General features: G+C 46.0%; 1 protein-coding gene across 3 annotated transcripts in view; it reads left to right on the top strand.

The window, feature by feature from the left end:
• Positions 1 to 27,151, top strand: part of IRF7 (interferon regulatory factor 7) — a 118,503-nt gene that overhangs the window by 58,723 nt on the left and 32,629 nt on the right. For all 3 annotated transcript variants that reach the window (XM_030201290.1, XM_030201289.1, XM_030201291.1), the window contains exons 5-7: positions 12,580 to 12,698; positions 16,522 to 16,573; positions 21,961 to 22,173. In XM_030201290.1, the coding sequence (XP_030057150.1) occupies positions 12,580 to 12,698; positions 16,522 to 16,573; positions 21,961 to 22,173 (384 nt within the window). The remainder of the gene's footprint in view (positions 1 to 12,579; positions 12,699 to 16,521; positions 16,574 to 21,960; positions 22,174 to 27,151) is intronic.

The raw sequence follows: 27,151 nt of genomic DNA, 5'->3' as shown, positions 1-27,151 counted from the left end.
ATATTCACTTTAAGAATCAGGTGCTCAACATTAAAAGTTTATATTTATTCACTCACTTATGGCATTTTATTGCACATTAAACATGAATTAGATTGGAACCTGGGATCATTTAATTTTTTTTACCTGGAGGAATGCATTGCCACACCCCCCAGGCTCTCTCCCCAGCTATAGCCAGCTCTGCAATTTGGGGGGGGGGGGGCAGAGGGGGACCGGGGAGAGAGCCTGTTAAACATTTACCAGCACACCACTGCTTATAGCCCATTTATGTTTAAACAAAAGAGATCTGCATGAAACAAAATGTTTATTTTCATTTTGACTTATAAAACCACTTGCCCCTGAAGCATGTTTAAACAGAATAATCCATTTGTGTATCTAAAATGTAAACTTCTGCAAAACAGATTTAGTGAAGATGTGATTCCATGTGCCCCAGTAAAAGAAGAGTTTAATTTAACTTACATTTAATTTCAATATATTCCATCTTTATAACACTGGCAGGCTTCCCAAGGCAGATTACAACAGTTAAGATGAACCCATCAGGAAACAGAATATCCTTATTAGCACAAAATACAGAGTTTATAGCTGCTGTTTCTACCAGCTACAATAAGTTTTTAAGCTGTTTTAGTGATAGTCAATTTTGTTATTTCATGATATTTATATCTACATATGGGGAGCTTTCAAGTAAATTAAAAAGCTGTCAAATAAAATAAAGATCTTTTAATGTCCACTTTTTAAGATTTTTACAGATGGACTATGCATAGGCAGTCCGTTATAATCTTTGCTATTGTTTTGGGTGATCAAAAATGGTGGCAATGTCCGCCTATTGGCTTTAGCCCGTATAATGGGCTAGATAGGTTCATGCCGTCTTCTGTTCACAAACTAACCTCCTTGCTCCTGTCTCTCTCCTTCACACCCCCCCCCCCAAACTGCATTGCTTCTGTCTCTCTCCCTGCCCCCCGCCATTGCTCCCATCTCTCTTCCTGTCCCTGCATTGCTTCTGTCTCTCTCTCCCTCCTCTAATGCCCCTCCCAACCAGCATGCAACTGCTTTCTGTCCTTCCCTCTAGCAGCCATCAATGCTGACTGCAGTGATAATTACAAAGCACAGCCGTGGAGCATAGGCGCCCCGAATAAGAGGCTTGGGGAGGCTAAGCCTCCCCAGCCCAACTGTGACCTTCCCCTTGCTACTGCCCACCCACCAAATGCAGGGCTGCTTGGCACTGCAGCCAAGCAGCTCTCGAAAGTTTCCTCCGATGTCCGATCCTTCCCTCCCTCAGCTGCGCTTCCAATCGACAGCCCTGAGCCCTCCTCTCTATCCACCCTAACAAGTTGTTTTGTGGCTGTACATGAGGAATTGTGATATTATGAATCCTTGTTTCATATTGTTGACAGTCTGCATTTTCCGTATGGGTGGTATATTGGTGTATTAGGTTCTGCCCAGTGTAATATTTATGGTACAGTAAGGTTCTGAGTGTGTTTTTGCACAAAGTTGGGCATAGTGTTTTGCAGTTGAGCGATTGTGGTTAGCATATGCTTTGAGCAACCACTTTATTCTTTGACATATGATACATAGCTAATATCTAAATTTAATAAGAGGTATTAATTGTGACTTATTTTTATATTTTTTTTCTGTGTGTTATCAGACAATTATGGATTTAAGCTCCACCCCTGGCTCCACCCCTAACCCCACCCCCTTTAGCCTCCCCAAACAGTTGGGCCACCGACCGCCTATGCCGTGGAGGATCATGGCTCTCTACAGTCTGCACACTGCAACTACTTCCTGCAGGTTGGTCCCGCCTCCTCTGATACAACTTCCTCTTTCAGAGTAAGCAGGGCTGGCTGGAAGGAAGTGGCCACAGCATGGAGAGCCATGATCTCCTGCGGCTGTCAGCTTTGTATTTATTGGAGGCCGGCATTGGTGGCAGCTGGAAGAAAAGATGGAAAGCTTCTGTATGCTGGCTGATGAGCTTAGGGTGGAGGGAGAGGGGAAGGCAGCAGGCGAGCAAAGTTGTATACCGGGCGCCTATGCTGTACACTGGAGTGTGGGGCCTGATGCAAGATTAGGGAGGGGCCTGGGCCCCAAGGATCCCTGTAGCTACGCCCCTGGTCTCTACCATTTTGCCTGGCACTGACGTCAGGCTCACTGATCTGTAATTTTCCAGATCATCTCTGGAACCCAATTTTCGGTACCATACTTGATTTTAAAGATAAAGTACATATTACCAAAAATAGCTCTGCAATTTCATTTTTCAGTTCTGTCAGTACTCTTGGATGTAAACCGTCCAGTCCAGGTGATTTGCTATTCTTTAGTTTATCAAATTGCCCTGTAGACATAATACAAAGACACTCTTTGGGGTGTTATTGGGGTAACTGACAGTGTAAATTCTGAAAGAAATGGGTCCCTGAAAAGACCAACGTTAGTGAGTAAAGTGTCAGGTGCAAATGTATTCCTCTTATCCTTAGATCCAAGCCCACTGCGCCAAAATAATAGAAGGAACTAACCCCACACACAAATATTATAAAAATAGGGCAATTTTATTTACAGTAACAGCAAACATGGTATAAGGAAAACAGAAATAAAGACAATCCCATTACAGAGATAACTTAGAGTAAACATCCATAAATCCCTAACTAGATTCTGAAATGCAAAGAGTTACTCTAACCCCAGGGCACTATTGCATAGATACATGGCACATAATCTGATGCTGTCCTTCAGATGTCAGCAGCCCCTTAGTTGTCCATCTGGTCTAATGCAGATCTTGCTCCTCAGATGTGACATTGACACTGCAGCTGCTCTCTCTGATAAGAGCTCCCTTTTATAGAGAAATCAGAAGCTATATCTGTACTGCTGATGTACTTTCTGTCATTGGAGTAACATAAACAAGTACATGTTGACCAGCCACAGTGTTTCCAAGAGTCCCGTATTGACGTCAATTCTGATAACAGCCTGATTGTCCTGGAACATCATGACCTTATCAGCAGCTTCCAAGTACAATAAACAAGAGTTGTTGTGCTTCTGTTAGACTTGATGTCTATGCATTGTTCTAGAGGCTTTATAGATGAAATATCTGAGTTTGCATATTGTAATCAGATTGTTAATGCAGGATAATGCCATGTATATATGAGACCATATATGTGGCCATATATGAAACTTGTGGGTCTAGGCATAGTGCTTCAGTAGTGTTGCTTTCCTCCTCCAACTCCATTATGTGTTTCAGGTTTACAGAGATTTGTTTCAGTTTTTCTGGGGCCGATATTCAAAGTGATTTAAGCAGACAGGAGGCTCTAAAGGGAGAAGTGCTGCTGAATATTGTCTGACCTGTCCCAAAAAAAGTAGGCTGATCAGGGGTGGGCCAAGAGGTGGCGCTGGGGTGGAGGCAGGGCTTATGCAAGTCCTGGCAATATTCAGCCCAGGCCTGCATAAGTTAAAAGGGTGAAGTTAGGACAGCTTATCTAGGTCCCAAGTGAATATCGGACCAGAATCCGCATTAAAAAAAAGTTTTCCCTGCCTCCCGTGGCCCCATCCCACCTCTGCGCCAGTGGCGTAGCCAGAAGTCAATTTTTGGGTGGGCCAACAGGTTGGATGGGTGGGCATTAGACAGTGGTGTGCTGGTAAATGTTTAACAACAGGCTCTCTCCCCGGCCCACCTCTGCACCCCCCCATCCACCTGTGCACCTCCCCTCAAAATTGCAGAGCTGGCTATAGCCGGGGAGAGAGCCTGGGGGGGGGGGGGGGGGCAATGCATTACTGTCTCCAGGAAAAAAAAATTAAATGATCCCAGGTTCCAATTTAATTCATGTTTAATGTGGGATAAAATGCCATAAATAAATAAGTAAATAAATATAAACTTTTAATGTTGAGCACCTGATTCTCAAAGTGGACATATTCCAAACACTATAATGAAAATAAAATGATTTTTTCTACCTTTGTTGTCTGGTGACTGTTTTTCTGATCATGCTGGCCCAGTATCCGATTCTGCTGCTATCTGTCCTCTTAACTCCGTTTCCAGGGCTTCCTTTCCATTTATTTCTTTACTTTCCTCCTTTCTTCTTCATTTCTTGCTCTATATCCATAAGTAAAAGCTGGGTCCTCTGCAGACTTGACTGTCTAGTGGATCCAGCTTCTGCCTATTTTCTTCATCCATGTGCAGTTTTTCTCCTCTCTTCCTTTTCCCTCATCTCATCTCCTTCCTCATTCTTCCATCCCCTCCATCCATGTCCAGCATTTCTTCTCTCTCCCTTCCCTCTCTTCCATCCATGTCCAGCAACCCTCCTCTCCCCTGTCCTTCCCTCCATCCATGTCCAGCAACCCTCCTCTCCCCTTCCCTCCATCCAGCAACCCTCCTCTCCCCTTCTTCCACCATGTGCAGCAACCCTCCTCTCCCCTTCCCTCCATCCAGCAACCCTCCTCTCCCCTTCTTCCACCATATCCAGCAACCCTCCTCCCCCCCTTCTTCCACCATGTCCAGCAACCCTCCTCTCCCCTTCCCTCCATCCAGCAACCTTCCTCTCCCCTTCTTCCACCATGTCCAGCAACCCTCCTCCCCTTCTTCCACCATGTGCAGCAACCCTCCTCTCCCCTTCCCTCCATCCAGCAACCCTCCTCTCCCCTTCTTCCACCATATCCAGCAACCCTCCTCTCCCCTTCTTCCACCATGTGCAGCAACCCTCCTCTCCCCTTCCCTCCATCCAGCAACCCTCCTCTCCCCTTCTTCCACCATGTGCAGCAACCCTCCTCTCCCGTCTGCCCTGTTTCCTTCCTGCCCCCCCCCCCCCCCGCCGTACCTTTAAATATTACAGTTTTGCTGGAGTCGCGGGCAGCCGGCATTGAAGACATCGGCAGGCTTACTCCGGTTCCAGCAGCCTTCCCTCTTCCCTCGTTGCAAGTCGGATGATGGCTCCGCGCTCGTAGATACAGGAAATACGTCAGAAGAGGGCGGAGCCATCATCCGACTTGCAACGAGGGAAGAGGGAAGGCTGCTGGAACCGGCGTAAGCCTGCCGATGTGTTCAATGCCGGCTGCCCACGACTCCAGCAAAACTGTAATATTTAAAGGTACGGCGGGGGGCGGGGCAGTGGCGGGCTGGGGAGGCAGATGCGGGATCGGAGCTCAGCCTGCTCCCTCCGCTCCGTTGCCTCCACTGCTGGGTGGGCCTGAACCAAAACTGGGTGGGCCTGGGCCCACCCAGGCCCACCCGTGGCTACGCCCCTGCTCTGCGCCCACCTCTCAGTCAGGATAGGACCCCTTCTCCTTCTTCAAGACAACAACTATTATCGTCTCCCATTTTTCTTCATGATCGATCTTCCTATCTCCTAGGTTTGCTCATAGACTCCTTGCTTACCGTCTGTGAACAAATCACTAAGGTCCAACAGTTTTTTTTTATAAATTACATCTTTAGTTCAATCGTTACTCCATCCTTCTGCCCTTAACATTCTTATACACTCATTGATTATTACCCAAATAGATTATTGTAATCCTCTCTATCTTGGACTACGAGTCAAGGATTGTCACCGCTTACAACTGGTCTAAAATACCTCCATCAGAATTATCCACCATCTTAAAAAATATGATCATGTGACCCCTTACCTTAAAGCTTCACATTGGCTTCCTGTCTTATACTGCATCACCTACAAGATTCATTTACTTAGTTTTTAAACACATACTTCTTTGGTACCTCTTTACCCAGTGCGTTATCTTGCTCCCTATTTCTTGTGAACACTCTGACCAGCACTACTACTACTATTTAGCACAACTCAATTGCCTTACTATTCCCACTGATAGACAAATTATTCATGAACACAGTAGGCATTCTTTGCCATCTCATCTCAGACACTTCTCTGCCCCTTTTTTCAAGCTGAACTTAAAATGTTTCTCTTTCAGGACACCTTTTCCTAACTTTTACAGATGACCATACTTACCTGGAAAACTGTATCCCCCTCCTTTTTTCTTTTTCCCTTCTCTCCACTTTCCTGTTTTGCAATAGAGTTCTACCCATTCCTTTTGTACCATGCCTGTCCTTGTTAGTTGCTTCCCCCCACTCCTTGTTTTTTAGATTGCAAGCTGCTCAGCCCGTTATCAGTTCCTCAATACAGAAACATCGGTATTTTGTTCCATGACATTCCTATGCCTTCTCCAACTACCTTACGTATGGTAATTATCTTGATGATGCAATCCTATATGTCAGCACATAGGTATAAATACAGTGACACTTTTGCATCCCTCTGACATTTTGGAGAGGCGCCTGTTGCCGACCCTGCACAATGTACTCTATTGAGCATTGGTAAGCAGATCTTTTAATCATCAGAGTACTTGTTCTCCACAAATAGAGTAATCTTATTTGTTTCACCACTTTAGTTGGCGTGCCTGAATTTCATATTTTCTCACCATAGCAGAGATTTAGATTAATATGTTTCCGAACATTTTTTTTTTTAATAGAGCCGCGTCCTAAGGTTCTGTTTCTCTCTTTTTTTTATGACTAATCATTCTTTATGACTAAGCTTTTTTAAAATGAAGATATAATATCTTTCTTCTTGGCTTATTTAAATACTAGTAAAAAAGGCCCGTTTCTGACACAAATGAAACAGGCGCTAGCAAGGTTTTCCTCGGAGTGTGTATGTTTGAGAGAGTGTATGTGTGAGTGTGTGTGTGTGTGAGAGAGAGAGTGAGTCTGGGTGCAAGTGTGTCTGTGAGAGAGAGTGTGTGTGTGAGAATGAGAGTGTGTGCAAGTGCGTATGTGAGTCACAGTGTGTGAGAGATAGTGTGTGTTTCACACAGATACAATGTGTGCGAGAGTGTGTGAGACACAGACTCTCTGTGAGACTGAATGTATGAGACCAAGAGAGTGTGTGAGTGACTGTGTGACACAGAGAGAGTGAATGTGATACAGTGTGAGACATAGAGTGTGTGAGAGACAGTGTGTGAGAGAGAGAAAGACATTGACTGTGAGAGAGTGTGTGTGTGACAGAGATACCCCCCCCCCCCTCCCTCCCTCTCTCTGGTGTCAGGCCCCCCTTCTCTCTCTCTCTGGTGTCTGAGCATTACTGTGCAGGATGCTGAGCTCTGGCTGTGCTTCAAGGAACTGACCAATCCTATTTAATAGAATGCACCTCCAACATTCTGAAGCCGAGAAACCTCATGTGGTTGGTCACTTCTGCTTGTGACGAACCTGGAAGTACTCGAGGGCGGAGCTTACAGAGATGGAGCCTGAGCTTCAGAAGCTTCAAACCCTTCACTGAAGCCACGGAGTCAGCTTCAGAACGTTGAGGTTGGTTTTTATTATATAGGATATTAAGGACCCTTTTATGATATCATTTACCGCGATACATCAGCGATTCAATCTGGCAGTTTTTTTCCTTCTCAAAATTGTTTGATTGTTAATCTCAGCACTGTTGAATTGTCTAGAGTTTTTTGTAGCCAGTTGATATATTTTTTAAAATTTCCCACTGGATATGAAAGTTTAACATACTTTTTTTATGGTAGAAACTAAAGTTCTTTTATAACGGAAAGGCTTTTACTTTCCCCCTTTCATATATTAATGGCTCTTCCCTATTTTTATACAATATGGTTTTCTGCTTTTTATTTATTTCTACTCATATCCAATTGATTCTGATTATTTAATTAAGAGTCCATATAATTCTACTGAACATTTAATAGGTCATTCATTTCTCTAATACCATAGTAGATCAGTATAATTTGTTTTTTATTCATCAGAGCTCTCGATACAACGCTTTAACTGGTTGCATACCAATAGACACAGATTTCTTCATTAGACAACTCCAAAGGTATACAAAACATTTCAATCTCGAAGAATAGTAAGAATTTCAACTCAAATTTGTGATATTATGTTATCCTTCACTCTTTTAGCACACAATCAGGCTCATTTTCAAAGCACTTAGCCTCCCAAAGTTCCATAGAAACCTATGGAACTTAGCCTCCCAAAGTGCTTTGAAAATATGCCTCAAATAAGTACTATTTTTATTTTAAACAAATCCGAAGTATGTTTTCCTACATTATAAAGTACTTAGCACAATCACTAATTCAAGTGTAGATACTTAGGTTTTTAAACCATTACCTTTATTGTCAAGCATAGGTGTTCTGTTGCTTTGATATAATTTGTAGTTTTTACAGCATAGATACAAAGTGTTTAGTTGACCTATCTTCAAAAACATGTATATGTTCACTTTTAGGGGTGAAGTTTAGATAATATGTGTTTAATTAAAGATGATATTAATATACTCTCCCAATGTCTATTACAAATACTATTGCCTTGGTCATTATGTCTTTTACATTATTTACCGAATTATGTTATTGAAACATAATAATAAGAATTTATTTATATACTAGTATAAAAGGCCCGTTTCGGTAGGCAATGAAACGGGCGCTAGCAAGGTAATCCCCCCCCCCCCCCGCAGCGTCCTTCCTGTCTCCCCTGCCCCCCCTGCAGTCACCCATCTGGTCTCAGGACCCCCTCCCCACCAACCCTCCCCTGCCCCTGCAGCCACGCATGTGCAGCGGCCCTCCTCTCTCCCCCTGCCCCCCCTGCAGCCACCCATGTCCAGCAACCCTCCTCTCCCCCTGCAGCTACCCATGTCCAACGACCCTCCTCTCCCTTCCCTTGCCCCCCCTGTAGCTACCCATGTCCAGCGACCCCACCTCTCTCCCTTGCCCCCCCTGCAGCATCCCTTCTGTCTCCCCTGCCCTCCCCTGCAGCCACCCATCTGGTCTCAGGACCCCCTCCCCACCTCCATCTTCCCTGCCCCCCCCCACAGCCATCCATGTCCAGTGACCCTCCTCTCCCCCTGCAGCCACCCATGTCCAGCGACCCTCCCCTCCCCCCTCGGTGCATCACCCAAACCCCTACCTCCCCCCCCCCCCAGTGCATCCCCCAAGCCCCCCCCCTCAGGCACATCAACCCCCTCGCCACCCGCAGCCAACAATACTAACGCTGTCCAGCCGCTGCTTCATCTCCTGTTGAGCAGCAGCGGCCGGTACAAAAAGAAAAAAAGCCAAAAAAAGATTTTAAACCTGAAACACGGCTCCGTAGACAGCCATCTGGCATTGGCTGTCATCTCTGCAGCCGCTCCTCCTCTCCCCTCTAACATCGCTGCACTCCTCCGGGGTCTTCCTGCAGGGGCAGTGACGTGGAGGGGAGAGGAGGAGCGGCTGCAGTGACGACAGCCAATGCCAGATGGCTGTCTACGGAGCCGCGTTTCAGGTTAAAGATCTTTTTTTGGCTTTTTTCTTTTTGTACCGGCCGCTGCTGCTCCACAGGAGAAGCAGCAGCGGCCAGACAGCGTTAGAATTGGCGGCTGTGGGTGGCGAGGGAGTTGATGTGCCTGAGAGGGGGGGTAGGGACTTTGGTGATGCACCCGGGGGGAGGGTCTTGGGTGTTGCGCCGAGGGTGGGGGCACTGAGAAATGATTGGTAGGCAGGGGGGAGGAGTAGGGAAACACGCTCCGTGTGTTTCCCTACTCCCCCTGCCTGGCTCGTGGTTTTGCAGGGCAGGGGCTTGGGTGTTGCGCCGAGAGGGGGGGGCACTGACAGCTGTTTCCCAGGCAGGGGGAGGAGTAGGGAAACACGCTCCGCGTGTTTCCCTACTCCTCCCCTTGCCTTGGAATCAGCTTCAGTGACATCACTGACATCAGTGCATTCTAAACTGCCTAGCAGACCACCTCCGAGGGAGCCACGGTCCCAGGCACATTAGAAAGCTGGAGGTGAGAATTATTATATAGGATGAGATGCTTGATCTTCAATACTATATATTAGTCATTTCTCGTCTCTGAATAATATATTTTTATAGTATTTCTCTAATTGATTCTTACATTTTTTATTTTGTTTATATTTTTATATTTTATACATTTTTTTATATATACATCAATTTTTATGTACTTTAATGACTATAATTACTTCATTGTGTTGATAATTCAGTTTTATTTGCTTTTTTATGTATTTTAATTTACACCATTAAGACTCCTGAGGCAGGCCTATTGGCCGAAACACCGCCGTGTCGAGTCTCTTTGAGTTACATTATTGATTTGGACTTTTACACATCGTCTCAAGCCTTATCCTTGAGTCATCTTCGCTGTGTCATTTGTGACTTAAAACCCCCTGCCAGGTGACCCAGTGCAATTAAGGGGGGTCCTGCAGTGCTGTAACCAACGGATTGAAGCTAGACAGTGAACTGTTACATTGCATCAGCCATTTGAGGAGACAGAAACTTGGCAGATTGGGGAGTCACAGCTGTAACCGGGGCTCGGTGGAGTGTGGTCTACCCCTGGCTGAGCTGAGACCTTCGAGGTGGCAGCCCGAAGGGAGAAGACAGTTTCACTGAGTCTAGCCTGAATGGTATTGAAATACATCAAGAGAGTGAAATCTGTTCTGGATTTCAATTAGACTGCAGGACAGGCATGAGGGTTGTGCACATGTGTAAATCCAGTAATGTATTATTGTTGTGATCATCTTGAAAGCAATTATGATTTACATCCAGTGGCGTAGCAGGGGCGGTGGGGGCGGTCCGCCCCGGGTGTCAGCAGGAGGTGGGGTGCTCCATCCCTCCCACTGCTCCCTACCCAAAGACCGCTGCCACCAGTCCCACCTACAGTAAGCTCCCTCCTCTCTGCCACTTGCCCCAGCATTGTAAAAACCTCGAAATCGGCAGTGCAGTGCATGCCTCACGTCTGCCTGCCTGTGATTGCGAAAGAAGCAGAGAGATCGCCTCATCGACGTCGAGCCTTCCCTCACTGTGCCCCGCCCTCGCAGAAATAGGAAGTTACATCAGAGGACGGGACACAGTGAAGGAAGGCCCGACGACGTTGACGAGGCGATCTCTCTGCTTCTTTCGCAATCACGGGCAGGCAGACGCGAGGCACGCACTGCACTGCCGATTTTGAGGTTTTTACAATGCTGGGGACTGAGTGGCAGAGAGGAGGGAGCTTACGGTAGGCAGGTGGGGACTGGGGGGGAGGGGCTCAGAAAGGGGTGGGAGCTGGAACTAGGGTCTGAGAAGGGGGCAGGAGGGAGAATGGGGCCATGCCTGGGGGGGGGGGGCTCAGATGGAAGAAAGGGGCTGGAGCTGGAACTAGGGTCTGAGAAGGGGGCAGGAGGGAGAATGGGGCCATGCCAGGGACAGGTGGGTCTAGGGCTGAAGGGGGGGGGCAAATGAGAGAATGGGCTGGGGCTGAAAAGAGGGGCTAATGCAAAGCAGGTGGAAGAAGGGGACAAACTGGGGGCTCAAAAGAGTGTAGGTGGGATAAGGGGGCTAGTACTGGAACTGGGGGTTGAAAAGGGGCAAGGGCTGAAACTGTGGGGACTAGGGGCTGAAAAGGGACAAGGAGAAAGTGGCTGGGGCTGAAGCTCTGCACTAGTGGGAGAAAAGGGCTGGAGCTGAAACTGGGGACTGGTGGGATAGTGTGGCTGGAACTGGGGGGCTGAAAAGGGGGGCAGGTGGGAGAAGTGAGCTGGAACTGGGGGCAGGTGGGATAATAGGGATGGAACTGGGAGCTGAAAAGAGGGGGCAGAGAGAGAGAGGGGGAGGGCAGACCCTGGATGCTCGATGGAAGGGAGAGAGAGTGCAGACAGTGGATCGAAGGGGAAGGGAGAGAGGGCAGACATTGGATGGAGGGGACAGGAGAGAGGGCAGACACTGGATGGCAGGGAGAGAGAGAAGGCAGACACTGGATGGCAGGGAGAGAGTGAAGACAGATGCTGGATGGAAGGAAGACAGTGAAAAGAAGATGAGGAAAACAGAAAACAGAGACAACAAACTGTAAATAAAATATATATTTTTTTGTTTTTGGATAAAGTAGTATTGTAGCTGTGTTAATAAATGTTCTAGTGCTCACTGTAGTGTTTAAGATGCTTTCCTTTTCCTTATGTGACTCGTAGAAATTACTGCTTATGGTATGGTAGAATTGCTCTAGAGATCCTGAGTGTTTGTATTCTCGGTATTCCTAGTACTGGATTTGGGAGGGGGGTGTCGGCCCCGAGTGTCAACTACCCTAGCTACGCCACTGTTTACATCTGAACTGTATGAAGATCAATGCAGTGAAAACATCAGTTAAATAGTTAAATAAATGTTCCAGTTACTTTCCTCAGAGTGTGTGATTCCTGAGTGAGTGAGCTGACAGGACCAGAGTGAGTAAGTAACCTGTCATGCCTCTCAAGCCCCTTCTAAACTGGAATAGCAGGACCGGATTACACATGCAGTAAGGATTATACTCTCTGCAACCAGGAGGTGATGTCTCCTGTAGCCAATTAGAGAAGACAAACATATTTTTCTAACATGTTTAGAACAGGTTTCTAGCTGGGATTGAAAACTGGAGATGTTTACCTCCAAACTGTGCCTTGTAGTGTCTGCTCACTCTAAGCACTGCTAATAACAGAATTATGCAGAGGGAAAATAAAACATGTACCAGTTTGGGAAATCTCTCTCTAAAGCAGAAAATATGTGGTTTAAAAAAACTGTACTACAGCATGTCAGCTAGGCCCCAAGGTCTGATTTTCGCTAGCATAACCATAGTTCATCCAGCGTGCATCAGCCTTGTTTTTATGTTAATGCTGTGTTTCTTGCTTTGGGGTTTTCAGATCACAATGGCCTAAACAGTGAGGAAGATGATGATGAAAGTCTCCGCATTAGTCCAGACCTTACGCAGATTGTTAATTTCAAAAGCGCTATGCCTCAGCCTGTCTGCCAAATGAACCAGGTATTATTCATCAGATTACATTTCTTTGATGTCTTTAAGAAACAAATACTGTGGTATTTATTCTGTCCAGATACCAATTGAAAAGGTTCAGAGCTAGAAGGCCTCTGTTTAACTCTTGGTCTCAGTATTAAGTTGTTAACCATAAGGTGTAGCTTCCAAGTGACTAATTGAAGGGGCAGATTTTGTTCATTTGTCCATTCAGTGTTTGTCCTTTTATTTATCAATAGAAATCAAACAAAATAAAACATGGAAAAGAAAATAAGATGATACCTTTTTTATTGGACATAACTTAATACATTTCCTGATTAGCTTTCGAAGGTTGCCCTTCTTCGTCAGATCGGAAATAATGTGCTAGCTGACAGTGTATATAAGTGAAAACATTCAAGCATTCTATGACAGTCTGACAGGGTGGGAGGATGGGGGTGGGTCGGAGGTATGCTTTGATGTCCCCATGCATACCTCCGACCCACCCCCATCCTCCCACCCTGTCAGACTGTCATAGAATGCTTGAATGTTTTCACTTATATACACTGTCAGCTAGCACATTTGCTTATTTCCGATCTGACGAAGGGCAACCTTTGAAAGCTAATCAAGAAATGTATTAAGTTATGTCCAATAAAAAAGGTTTTTTCTTTTCCATGTTTTATTTTGTTTGATTTTTATTGATAACCTTAAGAGTGGACTAACACGGCTACCACACTCCTCGTCCTTTTATTTGAAATTCCATCACTATTGGAATCTGCTCTACACTCCAGTGGCGTAGCCAGACAGCCAATTTTGGGTGGTCCTGAACACATAGTGGGTGGGCACAAAATTTTCTCTCTATCCCCCTCCCCTAGCACTTCCCAACTCAAAATATAAATACTTTAGCTGATAAGGATCCCCAATCTCTGTCAGCTGAAGACCTCCACTAAAGATTGCCAGAACTCCCCTCCATCAAGCCCAGCAGGCAGCAGCAACTCCTCGAACCACTGATGCCAGCACCCCATACATGCTTAGTTGTCAGTGGCTCGAGGATGCCCCCATCTACCAAGCTCAGTAGAAGGGAGCTCTGGCTAGCTTCAGAGGAGATCCCCAGCTAGTAGGGCTTGAGGATCCCCACTAGCTACAGCAAGGGTCAGGGTTGCTGTTTGCCATGCTGGTGACCAGGGCAGAAAATAAAGCCCCTCCCCCAATTCCCTCTCTGCCTCCTCTCCAATCTCCTTATTTGCCATTACAATCACACTGACAGACCCTTACAAATTACAGAACAAGGGATCACAAATTAGAAATAAAAATATGTAGACAAAATTGAACTTGGAAACCTTAGCATGTACAGCAACACTGAAGAAAAAAACAAAACAAAAGCGCATTTCATTTTCTACTTAACACAATAAAAAGACATCCACTATGCACATTTCCCAAAGCTAACATATTCCATTTAAAACATTCAAAATAAAATGATTTTTCTACCTTTGTTGTCTGGACATTTTATTTTTCCTTCATGCTGGTTCCAATTTCTCTTTCCCGCTTTCCTGTCTGTCTTCTGCTTCAAGCAGCTGTCCATTTGTCTTTTCTCTCCTCTCGTTTCATTTCCTCACTACACCTGCCTCTGAAATATTGATCTTTCCATTTTAGCTCTTTCTTTCTTTTTTTTTTTTCTTTTATGCCTCTGTACATTCAAATTTAATTCTCTAAATCTTTTCCTTCTTTTTACTTTTCAGATATCTATCACATTTCCATCTCCATCTAGCTCTCCCATTCCCCATCTCTCCTTCCCAGCCTTCCAAATACCTTCCATTTTCAATCTACGCGCCATTACCATATTTCTACCCCCCTGTAATCACTATCCTCTCATTCATTTCCTTGCCGTCTTCAGTCCCTGGGCCTTTCTCACATGCTTTCCATCATTCCCAGTGTCTCCCTCCCTCCACCCTGCCAGCCAGCATCTGTTCCCTCTTTATACCCCTTCATACCCTCGTAGCCTATCTCCCTATTCCTTCTACCTCCCACCACCAGCATCTTCCTATCGCATCTCTCTCCCCTCCCCCATTATCCAGCATTTTTCCCTTCCCTACCATCCATTGTCCATCTTCTCTCCTTCGATCCATCTTCCCTCTTTCTCCCCTCCCCTGCTTATGCATCTCTCCTTTCCTCTCCTCTCCTCCACCTACATGTCCAACTTTTCTTCTCCCTCTCTCTCATTGTCCACTATCTCCCTGCCTTGAGCCCCCTGGTCTAACATCTCTCTCTACCCCCCACCACCACCACCACACAGCATCTCTCCATCCTTCCTTCCTCTCTCTCCTCGACCCCTCCAAGCCACCTGCCAGCATGCTGCAGGTTTTTTTTCCCTCTCCCCAGCCACCGCTGGCATTCTGCAGATTTTTCTCTTCCTCCCCCCAGCCACCCGCTGCAGGTTTTGATTCCTCCCTCCCTACTGCCCCAGCATGCTGCAGATTTTTCTCTCCCTCCCCCCAGCCACCCGCCAACATGCTGCACATTTCCCCCCCCCCCCAGCCACCCGATGCAGGTTTTGTTCTCTCCCACCGGCACGCTGCAGGCCTTCTTTCCCTTCCCTTTCCTTCCATCTCCGTTGGGCTGCTGGGCAGCGCCGCCGTCTAACGCTATAGCAAAGCCGCAAGGCACCACCGGGTCCATAAGCATGCTGCCGCGACTGCTTCCTGTTCCTCCTTCCGGCCGGCTTCACCTTCCCTGACAATCTTTTTTGAAGAGGCGGGGCCGGCAGCAAGCACAGCAGCATACAGACAGCCGCCCCCAGCACCGCGCAGCTCTGCTACAGACAAAGATGATAAGGGAACGAGCATGGAGGGAGGGAGCAAAACCTCTAAGCTGAAGTGAGCAGCACAACAAGCAGGGAGAAGTCGCGGTTTGGGCTGGGGAGACAATTCTTTTATTATTGGCGTCTGTGAGGTGCACCGTTGCTGGGTGGGCCTGAGTCCAAAGTGGGTGGGCCCAGGCTCACCCGTGGCTACGCCCCTGCTACACTCTCCCCATTCTTGTTGTATGAGAGATTGAAACTGAGACAGTATAAGATATTTTTCCTGCTACATTAAGGTTTTGAATCCTGATGTCCCATAGGTTTTGCACTTGCCAGCTCATTGTATGAGTATGGTGTGATGCTCTTTTCCATGTGTACCATAAGCACACACGTGATGTGTTCAGTGGGTCTAACTTCCACCCTGGATGATCAGTGATATACAAAGGAAAACAAATTATGGAGAATAGATGTAAACGATTATTACTTACAGAAGAACTGTACCTTATGGTTGGTTTCTGTTAGTAATCTTTATTGAAATGAAAATGATAACTGTGCTGTTTATAGTGGTCAATGTGTACAAGAACAATAAATCATTATGTACTAAAGAATTATCAGAATGGGTGTTAGATCAGTACTTTATTACAGTGATGGTTCCTAGATTTAGTGTGGAGGTTTTGTATTTTCTTTTAGCATTTAGCTCTTATCTTTCCGGTGGTGGTTTAAGGCAAGTTACATACAGGTATAGTAGGCATTTTCCTGTCCCCAGATGGCTTATAAGCTAAGTTTGTACTTGTAGCAATGGTGACTTACCCAAGGCCACAAGGATTTGAACCCTGGTGTCCCTGATTCACAGTCTACTGCTCTAACCACTAATCTATTCAAAGTATATATGGTGATACCAGGATCTTCAAGGCAGTCTATGTATCAGAGTAGTGGCGTAGCTATGAGGGACCACGGGGGCCTGCACCCCCCCCCCCCCCCAATTCGATCTGGGCCCCTGGTTTGGCTGGATAGCTCTGTATTCTTCTTCAGGTAGCACTGACATCTTTGTGTTCATTACAGGGACCCCTTGAAGAGAAAATGCAGGGTATGAGCCTGGAAAATCACTTGCCAGGTAAACGTGTTTTATTTGTATTTTCTGAAGGAATTCCAGTGAGGAACAGGAAGGTCTTTGCTTGCTGAATACTTTCTTGGCATGTGGAGAAATACTTCTGAGGGGACAGAGTGAGAGGCATGATGGTTATTACCTCATGAGTATGCACCAGGTGCCACACACTGCTCTCTATGCTGAGTATTGTACACATTCCATATGCTGTTAATTTTGCAAATATGACTTCTCTAGAGGAAAACTGAAGTATCCTAATCATAAAACACATGGAGGATAATGTTATATAGGGTGTCCACAACAGAAAACAGGCATTTAGGTCTGAGTGAAAAACTGTGACAGTGTTTTGGGAAAGACTTGCTGAATGTAGAACTTGTTCAAAACATAGGCATGTATAGCGCATGACTATTAACAAAAATGAACGCATTTTGTAGACTGTAAGGGCTCATGTGTTAACCCTGTGTTAATCAGTTAGCATGCAGTAATATAGCTACGCTGACTGATTAGCACAGACACGCCCCTTATTTTCTAGAGTGCCAGTAGCGTACACACATTTCCAAAGTATCGCAGGATGTTTCATTGCGGTTCGCCATTTTAAGCTATGGTAAGCATGCATTAGTGCAAAAGAGCCCCAAAGTGCTTGTAACAGTCATCTTCTCATTTACTATTCAAATTTTTGTAGAGATGTTTTCAATAACGCTGTAAATAAGTCATTTATTTAATCGTTCTGTAGATAAGTGGGTTCTTATAGATTCTTGGGGAGGTGAGACAGTGGTGTGCTGGAGCCGACTAAGTTTCTAGAACAATGCCTATGTGCAGTTATGTGTATAACTACAATTAATGCCACTTAAGGGTCATTATAAGTACATAAGTAATGCCATACTGGGAAAAGACCAAGGGTCCATCGAGCCCAGCATCTTGTCCACGACAGCGGCCAATCCAGGCCAAGGGCACCTGGCAAGCTTCCCAAATGTACAAACATTCTATACATGTTATTCCTGGGATTTTGGATTTTTCCAAGTCTGTTTAGTAGAGGTTTATGGACTTGTCCTTTAGGAAACCGTCCAACCCCATTTAAAACTCTGCTAAGCTAACCGCCTTCACCACATTTTCCGGCAATGAATTCCAGAGTTTAATTACACGTTGGGTGAAGAAAAATTTTCTCCGATTTTGTTTTAAATTTACTACACTGTAGTTTCATCGCATGCCCCCTAGTCCTAGTATTTTGGAAAGCGTGAACAGACGCTTCACATCCACCTGTTCCACTCCACTCATTATTTTATATACCTCTATCATGTCTCCCCTCAGCCGTCTCTTCTCCAAGCTGAAAAGCCCTAGCCTCCTTAGTCTTTCTTCATAGGGAAGTCGTCCCATCCCCGCTATCATTTTAGTCGCCCTTCGCTGCACCTTTTCCAATTCTACTATGTCTTTCTTGAGATGCGGCGACCAGAATTGAACACAATACTCAAGGTGCGGTCGCACCATGGAGCGATACAACGGCATTATAACATCCTCACACCTGTTTTCCATACCTTTCCTAATAATACCCAACATTCTATTCGCTTTCCTAGCCGCAGCAGCACACTGAGCAGAAGGTTTCAGTGTGTTATCGACGACGACACCCAGATCCCTTTCTTGGTCCGTAACTCCTAACGTGGAACCTTGCATGATGTAGCTATAATTCGGGTTCTTTTTTCCCACATGCATCACCTTGCACTTGCTCACATTAAACGTCATCTGCCATTTAGCCGCCCAGTCTCCCAGTCTCGTAAGGTAATTTTTCACAATCCTGTCGCGAGTTAACGACTTTGAATAACTTTGTGTCATCAGCAAATTTAATTACCTCGCTAGTTACTCCCATCTCTAAATCATTTATAAATATATTAAAAAGCAGCGGTCCTAGCACAGACCCCTGAGGAACCCCACTAACTACCCTTCTCCATTGTGAATACTGCCCATTTAACCCCACTCTCTGTCTCCTATCCTTCAACCAGTTTTTAATCCACAATAGGAGATTTCCTCCTATCCCATGACCCTCCAATTTCCTCTGTAGCCTTTCATGAGGTACCTTGTCAAACGCCTTTTTAAAATCCAGATACACAATATCAACCGGCTCCCCTTTGTCCACATGTTTGTTTACTCCTTCAAAGAATTGAAGTAAATTGGTCAGGCAAGATTTCCCCACACAAAAGCTGTGCTGACTCGGTCTCAGTAATCCATGTCCTCGGATGTGCTCTGTAATTTTGTTTTTAATAATAGCCTCTACCATTTTCCCCGGCACCGACGTCAGACTCACCGGTCTATAATTTCCCGGATCTCCCCCGGAGCCTTTTTTAAAAATGGGCGTTACATTGGCTACCCTCCAATCTTCCGGTACCACGCTCGATTTTAAGGATAAGTTGCATATCACTAGCAGTAGCTCCGCAAGCTCATTTTTCAGTTCTATCAGTACTCTAGGATGAATACCATCCAGTCCAGGAGATTTGCTACTCTTCAGTTTGCCGAACTACCCCATTACGTCCTCCAGGAATGTAATTTACTTATTTTATTTTTTATTAGGATTTATTTACCGTCTTTTTGAAGGAATTCACACAAGATGGTGTACAGTAAGAATAAATCAAACATAAGCATTACAATTACAGCAGTAAAAATATTCAAATAACAATACAAAATATGGCATAGTATACTACTTACAATGTCAACACAATATGTAATAGAACATTTTAATAGACATAAGAACATAAGAGTAGCCATTCTGAATCAGACCAATGGTCTATCTAGCCCAGTATCAGTCTTTCCAAACAGTGACCAAGCCAGTACACAGGTACAGGTAGGGTATAAGCAAAGATGGAACATACAGATAGGTAAGAGTAAGAAGAGTTAGAAAATAAGGTGACTAATTTCAAGAGAGATGGTTACATATTATCTCGGCTACAGTAGGAGTGGATAAACATGTCCTGCTACAATATATGCAGCCCGTGTCACTCCTTGTGTGTGTGAGTGAGACTAACAAGTTCTTCTGTTAAAGGCCTGGTTGAAGAGCCAAGCTTTCACCTGTTTCTGATGTAGAGATAGTCTTGTGTTAAGCGGAGCCTTTCATAGAGTGCATTCCAGAGTATGAGAGCTACTCCGGAGAAGGCTCGCTTTCAGATATCACATTGTGTAATGTCTTTTTGGACAATGCATGGTTAATGATGGTTCTTGAGAGGACCTTAGTGTCCTTGGAGGTGTGTAGAGGATCATCCTGTTCTTCAGGTACTCAGGGCCATTTCCTTTAAGGGCCTTGAAGATCAGACATTTATATCCCACATTATCCAAAAAACAAGCTCAAGTTCAATGTGGCTTACAGTTTAGATTAAAATACAGAGTTTGAATTTCAGCAGTATTGAAGTGGCATGATGAAGTGGCTGAGAGTAACAGATTAGCAAATAAACTACATTTATGTTAGGTGCTATTCTATAATTTCCTTGAGCAGTTTTGCACAGTAGTCGCACAGTTGTTCATCCAAGCTTATAAAATGAGGAGGTCTGTGTCAGGGGCATAGCCAGACCTCAATGTTTGGGAGGTCTGGTGCCCAAAGTGTATGGGGAGGGGCACATTTTGGCCTGCCTCCCTGCCACAACCCCTGCCCCGCTGCAACTCCACATACACTTTAGCTGGCGGAGGTTGAGGACCCCTGCTAGCCAAGGTTTCTCCAGTACATTGCCTGCACTGCTTCCTCTCATGTCACATGAATGCACGTGATGTGAGAGGAAGCAGGGCAGGCAATGTGCAGAGAACAGTGCTGGAGAAAGGCTTCAGCTGGCGGGGGTTGAGGACCCCCACCAGCCAAACCAGGGACTCCAGATCTACATTGGCTGTACTTGGTGTTCTGTTCTTACATATAAAAATATTGCTATCAGGAAATTAAGAGCTGATTTAGATGGCAGGACTGAATTCAGGGGAGTAGCCAGACCTCGGCAGGAGGGGGGTCCAGAGCCTGAGGTGGGGGGGGGGCACAGTTTAGCCTGCCTCCCCAACCCACCAGGTATCTTTGCTGGCGGAGGTCCCCAACCCCCTCCAGCCGAAGTCTTCTTCAGCGCCAGTCGACTCCGGCGCCTTCGCTGATGATCTGTTTCTAACTCCTGATGTCCTGCGTGCACGTCCTGTATGTAGCCCCGTGCAGGACATGCACGCAGGATGTCAGGAGTCAGAAACAGATCATCAGCGAAGGCGCCGGAGTCAACCGGCGCTGAAGCAGACTTCGGCTGGCGGGGTGGGGACCCCCACCAGCAAAGGTACCTGGCGGCAGGGGCGTGGGGGGGGGGGGGGCGGCGGCTGGGGGGGTCAAAAGTAGAGGGGGCCAGGGTGTAATCTGTGGGGGCCCATGCCCCCGTGGCTCCACCTAGCTATGCCCCTGACTGAATTCAACACCAAAAGGGCAGTTCTGTAACCTAGGCCCTCAAATTTACATGCATGTTGTGTGGTAAATGTTTAGAATAATAGCACTTACACACACATGTACACATAACTGCTTAAGTGCAAGCAAGGTGCCTCAGTGCTAATTTGCATACGCCAGCTTAAATTACATGGCACATATTTGCAAGGGGGTGTAAACGTGGGTGGAACATGGCAGGTGCTTCCACTTATGTGCATAACTTACAGAATACTAGAAGTTATGTACATGCCTTCCACATGTAGTCGCCAACTACATGTGGAAGGCAACCAGCTCCTTGTGACTTTGGACAAGTCACTTAACCCTCCATTCTGTGTCATAACTATGTGGGGCCACGGGAGCCTGGGCCCCTGGTTTTGCGGGTGGGATCCCCAACCTCAGCCAAATGAAGTGTTGTCCAGCACCGGTCTCCGGCGCCGCCAGGTTGCCTGTCCTGCTCTCTCTTCCCCTCACATCCGGCACGCTCCTTTTAGTGAAACTGAGCATGCTCAATTTCACTAAAAGGAGCGTGCAGGACATGAGGAGAAGAGAGAGCAGGGCAGGCAATGCGGCAGCACTGGAGACCAGCGCTGGACAACGCTTCAGCTGGCGGGGGTTGGGGACCCCCACCAGCCAAAGTATTTGCTGTGGCAGTGGGTGGAGAGCGGCAGGGCTTCGGGGGGAGTGGTGAGGTGGTGGGGGCGGCAAGCCAAAATGTGCCCCCCCACCTCAGGTTCTGGCCCCCTCCCACTGTAAGGTCTGGCTACGCCCCTGCCTCCATTGCCCCAGGTACAAAAAAACTTAGATTGCGAGTCCTCTAGGGACAGAGAAGTATCTGCATATAATGTGTACCACGCTGCATACGTCTAGTAGCGCTATAGAAATGAGTAGTAATAGCAGAGGCACCCAGTTATAGAATTGCCCCAAATGCTGGAGTCAAGTGTATAGGGACTGTTTTTTTAAATCTGCTTCTTTCCTACAGAGTGCATCTTTCCTACAGAGTGCATTACAGCAGAGGAAGGGGCCGTAGACAATGGTCACTACCATTCAATGGATTTTCTGGAAACGGAAGTTTTGCAGCCAATCTATAGCGCTTGTGTGCAGGCCTGTGGGCAGGAACCAGTCCCCGCTATGCAGAGCAGCTGCCTCCCCTGGCAGGCGACATTGAACCCTAACATTCCTGCGTATTTTTCAGGTCAGTTACTGATATCATCAGAGATTCGGTTTGATGGACTAACCATAGGACAGTAACCCATTTTCATGAAAGTGTGCTAGGAAGATAAATGAGCTCCATAGCAAACTCTCACAAGAAATTTTCTCAAGTAAAGAAGTCAAAAAAAGACAACTATACCTCTGTGAGCCAAAACTAAAACTAGCCTGCAAACACTTTTTCAGTAGTGACTCCTAGTGGTGAGACTTGGGGTTCACACTTTCCAAGCTCTTTCTTGGTGTCCATAGGAGCCAGCTTTCCAAAATAATTGGGGGTTCTCAATTCAGCACTCATTACCATGTATGTACAAAGGAAAACACAACGTATGGCAGGGTCATGGACACAACTGGCCAGGCCATATTTAGATGTAGATCACAGCAGGTAGTGCACACACTGGGAGGACTAGTTGGCTAAAAATAGCTAGGACACATTGAACATTCCAGCAGTCTTTCTTCCTCCTCAACTTATCCTCGCCAATTTACTCCTCCTCATGTTTCTTCTCCTTCCCCCCTTCCACTCACAGCCCATCTATACCATAGCCATATACCTTCCAGTCCAGCCTGGCCTATCCATACCACCCACACTCGGACAGAATGATTGATTGCTTTTACTGAAAAGGAAAATGATGTTCCTCTCCATTTCTCTTTCAATTTGAGGCTTGACATTACAGAACATTTGCAGACCATGGAATCACATACTGCCAAAACTCCCCAAAACATGCTCCCCCATGTTCTTTCAGTAAAATAATTTTTTTATCCTGGTGACCATAGAGCTGGAGGAAAATGGCAAAATACCAGCTGTTCCCCACCCTTGACCTGGCACAGAAATCTTTACTAAACTTAAACAATGTTCAAATCTTTGTGTCTACAGTTTCTTATATCTTCTGCCTCTGATTATTGTTGTTCTTGCTTCCTCTCCTTCATGGTCTTTCTTGTTATGAACTCTTTTCCAGTTTTCTTCTCATTTCTTACATTTTCTTTACTCCATGCATTTGTCTCTCTATTGCCTGTTTTTCTAACTTCTCTCATCTCACTTCCTTCTAGTGTCTCCCCCTCATGCCACTTCTCACCTTTTTCTCACCTTCATGTTTCTTCCCTCCATCATAATCTCTGTCTTCTCCATAGGTGTCTGATATACGAAACTAGCCGCAAGCAGACCCAACAAGCCTTGCCACAGGTAGCTGGGGCAGTGGAGCACCGTGCATGCAGCATAGTTGGCATGGGAAAGAAGAATTAGCTACTGCAGCCTGCGGGGACTGTCACTACCTTTGGGTTTCTACAGTGGGTGACAACCGGCCCTGGGACTCCCGCTTCCCCTCCCCCCAACTCCGACTCGCACACTAGCGCCGCGGACAGCAGTCTCCACTCTAGTAATTATAGCAGGGCTGCCTTGGGGACGGCCTTCCCCCTATGACGCATCCGCCTCCTCTGATGCAACTTTCTGCTTCCGCAAGGGCGGGACATGTCACAGGAAGAAGGTTGAGTCCCCAGTGCAGGCCTGCTATGATCGCTAGAGTGCAGACCGCAGCAGAAAGACATCAAGGCAAGTATCTATTCAGACTGCTTCTGTGGGGGAGGAGGAGGGGAAAAGTGGGACCAAGGTCAGGGAGAGACTGGAACAGGGGGATGAGGAATGGAGTGGGACTAAGAGGGAGAGACTGGAAGGGGGCAGAAGAAAAGGAGCAAGACTAAGGCAGGGACTACGTAAAGGCTGGAACCCAGAGGAGGGAAGGAGCAGAACTTGAGAGCTGTCTGGCTGTTTTGAGAGAGAGCCCACCCAGAGCTGATTAGGGTGCTGTTCTGATGGTCCTGGGTTGGGTGGGGAAGGAGGACAGGCAGGAGGAGGAAAATATGCAGGTGCTCTGATGGTTGGGAAGGGACAAAAAAAAGAGGATGAACTGGGTGGGGGGGGAGGGGGAGAGATAGAGAAATATGCTGGATGGAATGGAAGAGAGGGACAGCTACTGGCCCTAGAGTATGGGGAGGGACAGACAGGAAGAGGTGCTGAACTCAAGAGAGAGAGGGGAGTCAGGTGGACCAGTGGGGGAGGAGAGAGAGAGAAACAACTGGACTGGGAGAGGGTAAAAGATGCTTTATAAAAAGAGGGGGAGAGAGACAATGGACACGTGAGGGAGAAATAGTGGACTATGAAGGGGTGGTGGGAATTGAGAGAAAGAGATACTGGCCTCAGAATAGGGCATGCCGGAGAAAGAGTAGGATCACAGAGATAGAGGAGCAATGCTGGCCAGAGAGAAGATAGGGGTACACAGGGGCAAATTGCTGATCACAGGGAGAAGGATAGGGGCATGGGGGAAATGCAGGACCCATCAAAGTAGGCACACAGAAGGGATCCTGAACATAGGACAAGATAGGGACACTGAGAGGGCAGAATTAGAATATGGAGGAAGGGATAGGGACAGGAAAATGGAGGGGAGATTCTGTACAGGACAGGGACACAGAGGGAAGATGAATGGTGGACATGGAGAGAGAGGAAATGTCAAATGGACAGGAGACCCTGCAAAGATAGAAAAAAAACCTGAGAAAAGCAGAAAAGAATCCTGGGACCAAAGCGAATAGAAAAATGAAATGCTCAGACAACAAAGGTAGAAAAAGTATTTTATTTAGAATTTATTAATTGGAACATATTAGCTTTTGGAAATGTAGACAAAACAAGAACAAAATTTTCACTAAGTAGTCAATATAACAAAACAGCGCTTTGAATACACTTCTACTTGAAAAAAATGTGCTTTATTAATGTCCACTACAAGTTTTTTGCCCTCATCCTTGGTCTATTCCGACTCTTTCTATGTCATCTTTGCTGTTTTGTTATATTAGCTTTTGGAAATATGTATTCTGATCTTTTGGATTTGTTTCTGTATTTATAGTATTGCTGTATGCAGAGTCTGACTTCATGAGGTTTCCAGTTCTGGGTTTTTGGGGAGGTTTTTTTTTACCTTTATATCTCTATTACTGATCTGTGGTCCCTTGTTTCATGTTGTTGACGGTCTGTGTTTTGCGTATGCTATTCTGCTAGAATATATTATCTGTGTTTAGAGATCTTGTTGCAGTCCTGTTCTGTTTTCTTATTGTGTGGTGTATCGGTGCATTAGATTCCTCCCAGTGTAATATTTACAGTGCTTCCTTTTCATGCATGATGTTGTTGCTCTTTGAGTCCTCGGAGTTGGTTCTGTTATGATACAATAAGGTTCTGAGTGTGTTTTTGCACAAGTTTGTGCATAGTGTTTTGCAGTTGAGGGATTTTATGTTGGCCTTACTTAGGTGACATCAACACTTAAATTTAATTTTAGTTTGTCATAACATCAGACATGGTTTTAGATTGTTTTGGAGAATCTGATGTTGAATTGTTCCATAGATGTGTATGTGGTTTAGTGTTGGTAAGTGCTTGAAACAATAGAGTTTAAAATATATGTCATGTCATTTATGATATATAAATCCATTTTTACATGCACATAGAAGCATTATTTGTCAATAACCAGTAGCCCTTCCTTGGGATTCAGTCTCTTCTCCACCATGACAAATTTATATACCGAATACACTGCAAGAAAACTTTCACTTGCTAACCTTCAATCTCACTAATTAGGGTGGTACTTTTCACGTTTGGGATGGGACACCCTTGGTATCTGTTCACTCTGGTCCAGCATCTTCATTCCCTCCCCTAGAGTAGATTTATAGTGATGCACAATTAAATAGGGTGTTTCAGACGTTCAGATCCATAGTTTTTGACCAGAATATACTAAACTATATTATACTATGAGTCTCTTTGAAAGCCCTATTAATTATACCCCTGCTTCACCTTTTCTCTTTCTAAAGGCCCTGGGACTTGAGAAGGGAGAGTCTCTGCTGGGGACACTCCTGACTCAGAATTTGGGTTCAGATCTCATCAGACAAACCCAGTCAGTCAAAACATCATGGATATTAGCAGTGTTTTGGACGCAAAAGCCACAGTGAGCTCTGGATAGTGCACTTCAGAGAAAACAAGTTCTGGAAACACTAAGTGCAGCGGGAATGAATTTAGAGAGAGTGAGAAGATATGTGGATGGGCATAATCGAAAGGGACGCCCAAGTTTTGCTGAGGACGTCTTCGCAAAATGTCCTGATGGATTGGCAGGGAAACCCGTATTATCGCAACAAGATGGGCGTCCATCTTTCGTTTCGATAATACGGTCGGGGACGTCCAAATCTTGAAATTTAGGTCATCCTTAGAGATGGTCGTCCCTAGACTTGGTCGTTTCTGATTTTCGGCGATAATGGAAACCAAGGACGCCCATCTCAGAAATGACCAAATGCAAGTCTTTTGGTCGTGGGAGGAGCCAGCATTTGTAGTGCACTGGTCCTCCTGACATGCCAGGACACCAACCGGACACCCTAGGGGGCACTGCAATGGACTTCATAAATTGCTGCCAGGAACATAGCTCCCTTACCTTGTGTGCTGAGCCCCCCAAACCCACTCCCCACAACTGTACACCACCACCATAGCACTTATGGGTGAAAGGGGGCACCTAGATGTGGGTACAGTGGGTTTCTGGTGGGTTTTGGAGGGCTCACATTTACCACCACAAGTGTAACAGGTAGGGGGAGGGATGGGCCTGGGTCCGCCTACCTGAAGTGCACTGCACCCACTAAAACTGCTCCAGGGACCTGCATACTGCTGTCATAGACCTGAGTATGGCATTTGAGGCTGGCATAGAGGCTGGCACAAAATATTTTTAAAGATGTTTTTTGAGGTTGGGAGGAGGTTAGTGACCACTGGGGGAGTAAGGGGAGGTCATCCCCGATTCCCTCCGGTGGTCATCTGCTCAGTTCAGGCACCTTTTTGTGGCCTGGTCGTAAGAAAAACAGGACCAGGTAAAGTCGTCTAAGTGCTTGTCAGGGACACCCTTTTTTTTCCATTATGGGTCGAGGACGTCAAAATGTTAGGCATGCACAAGTCCCGCCTTCGGTAC

The sequence above is a fragment of the Microcaecilia unicolor genome, chromosome 4 (assembly GCF_901765095.1).
Source record: "Microcaecilia unicolor chromosome 4, aMicUni1.1, whole genome shotgun sequence".
Lineage (NCBI taxonomy): Eukaryota > Metazoa > Chordata > Amphibia > Gymnophiona > Siphonopidae > Microcaecilia > Microcaecilia unicolor.
This window is presented reverse-complemented; position numbering and strand designations above follow the sequence as displayed.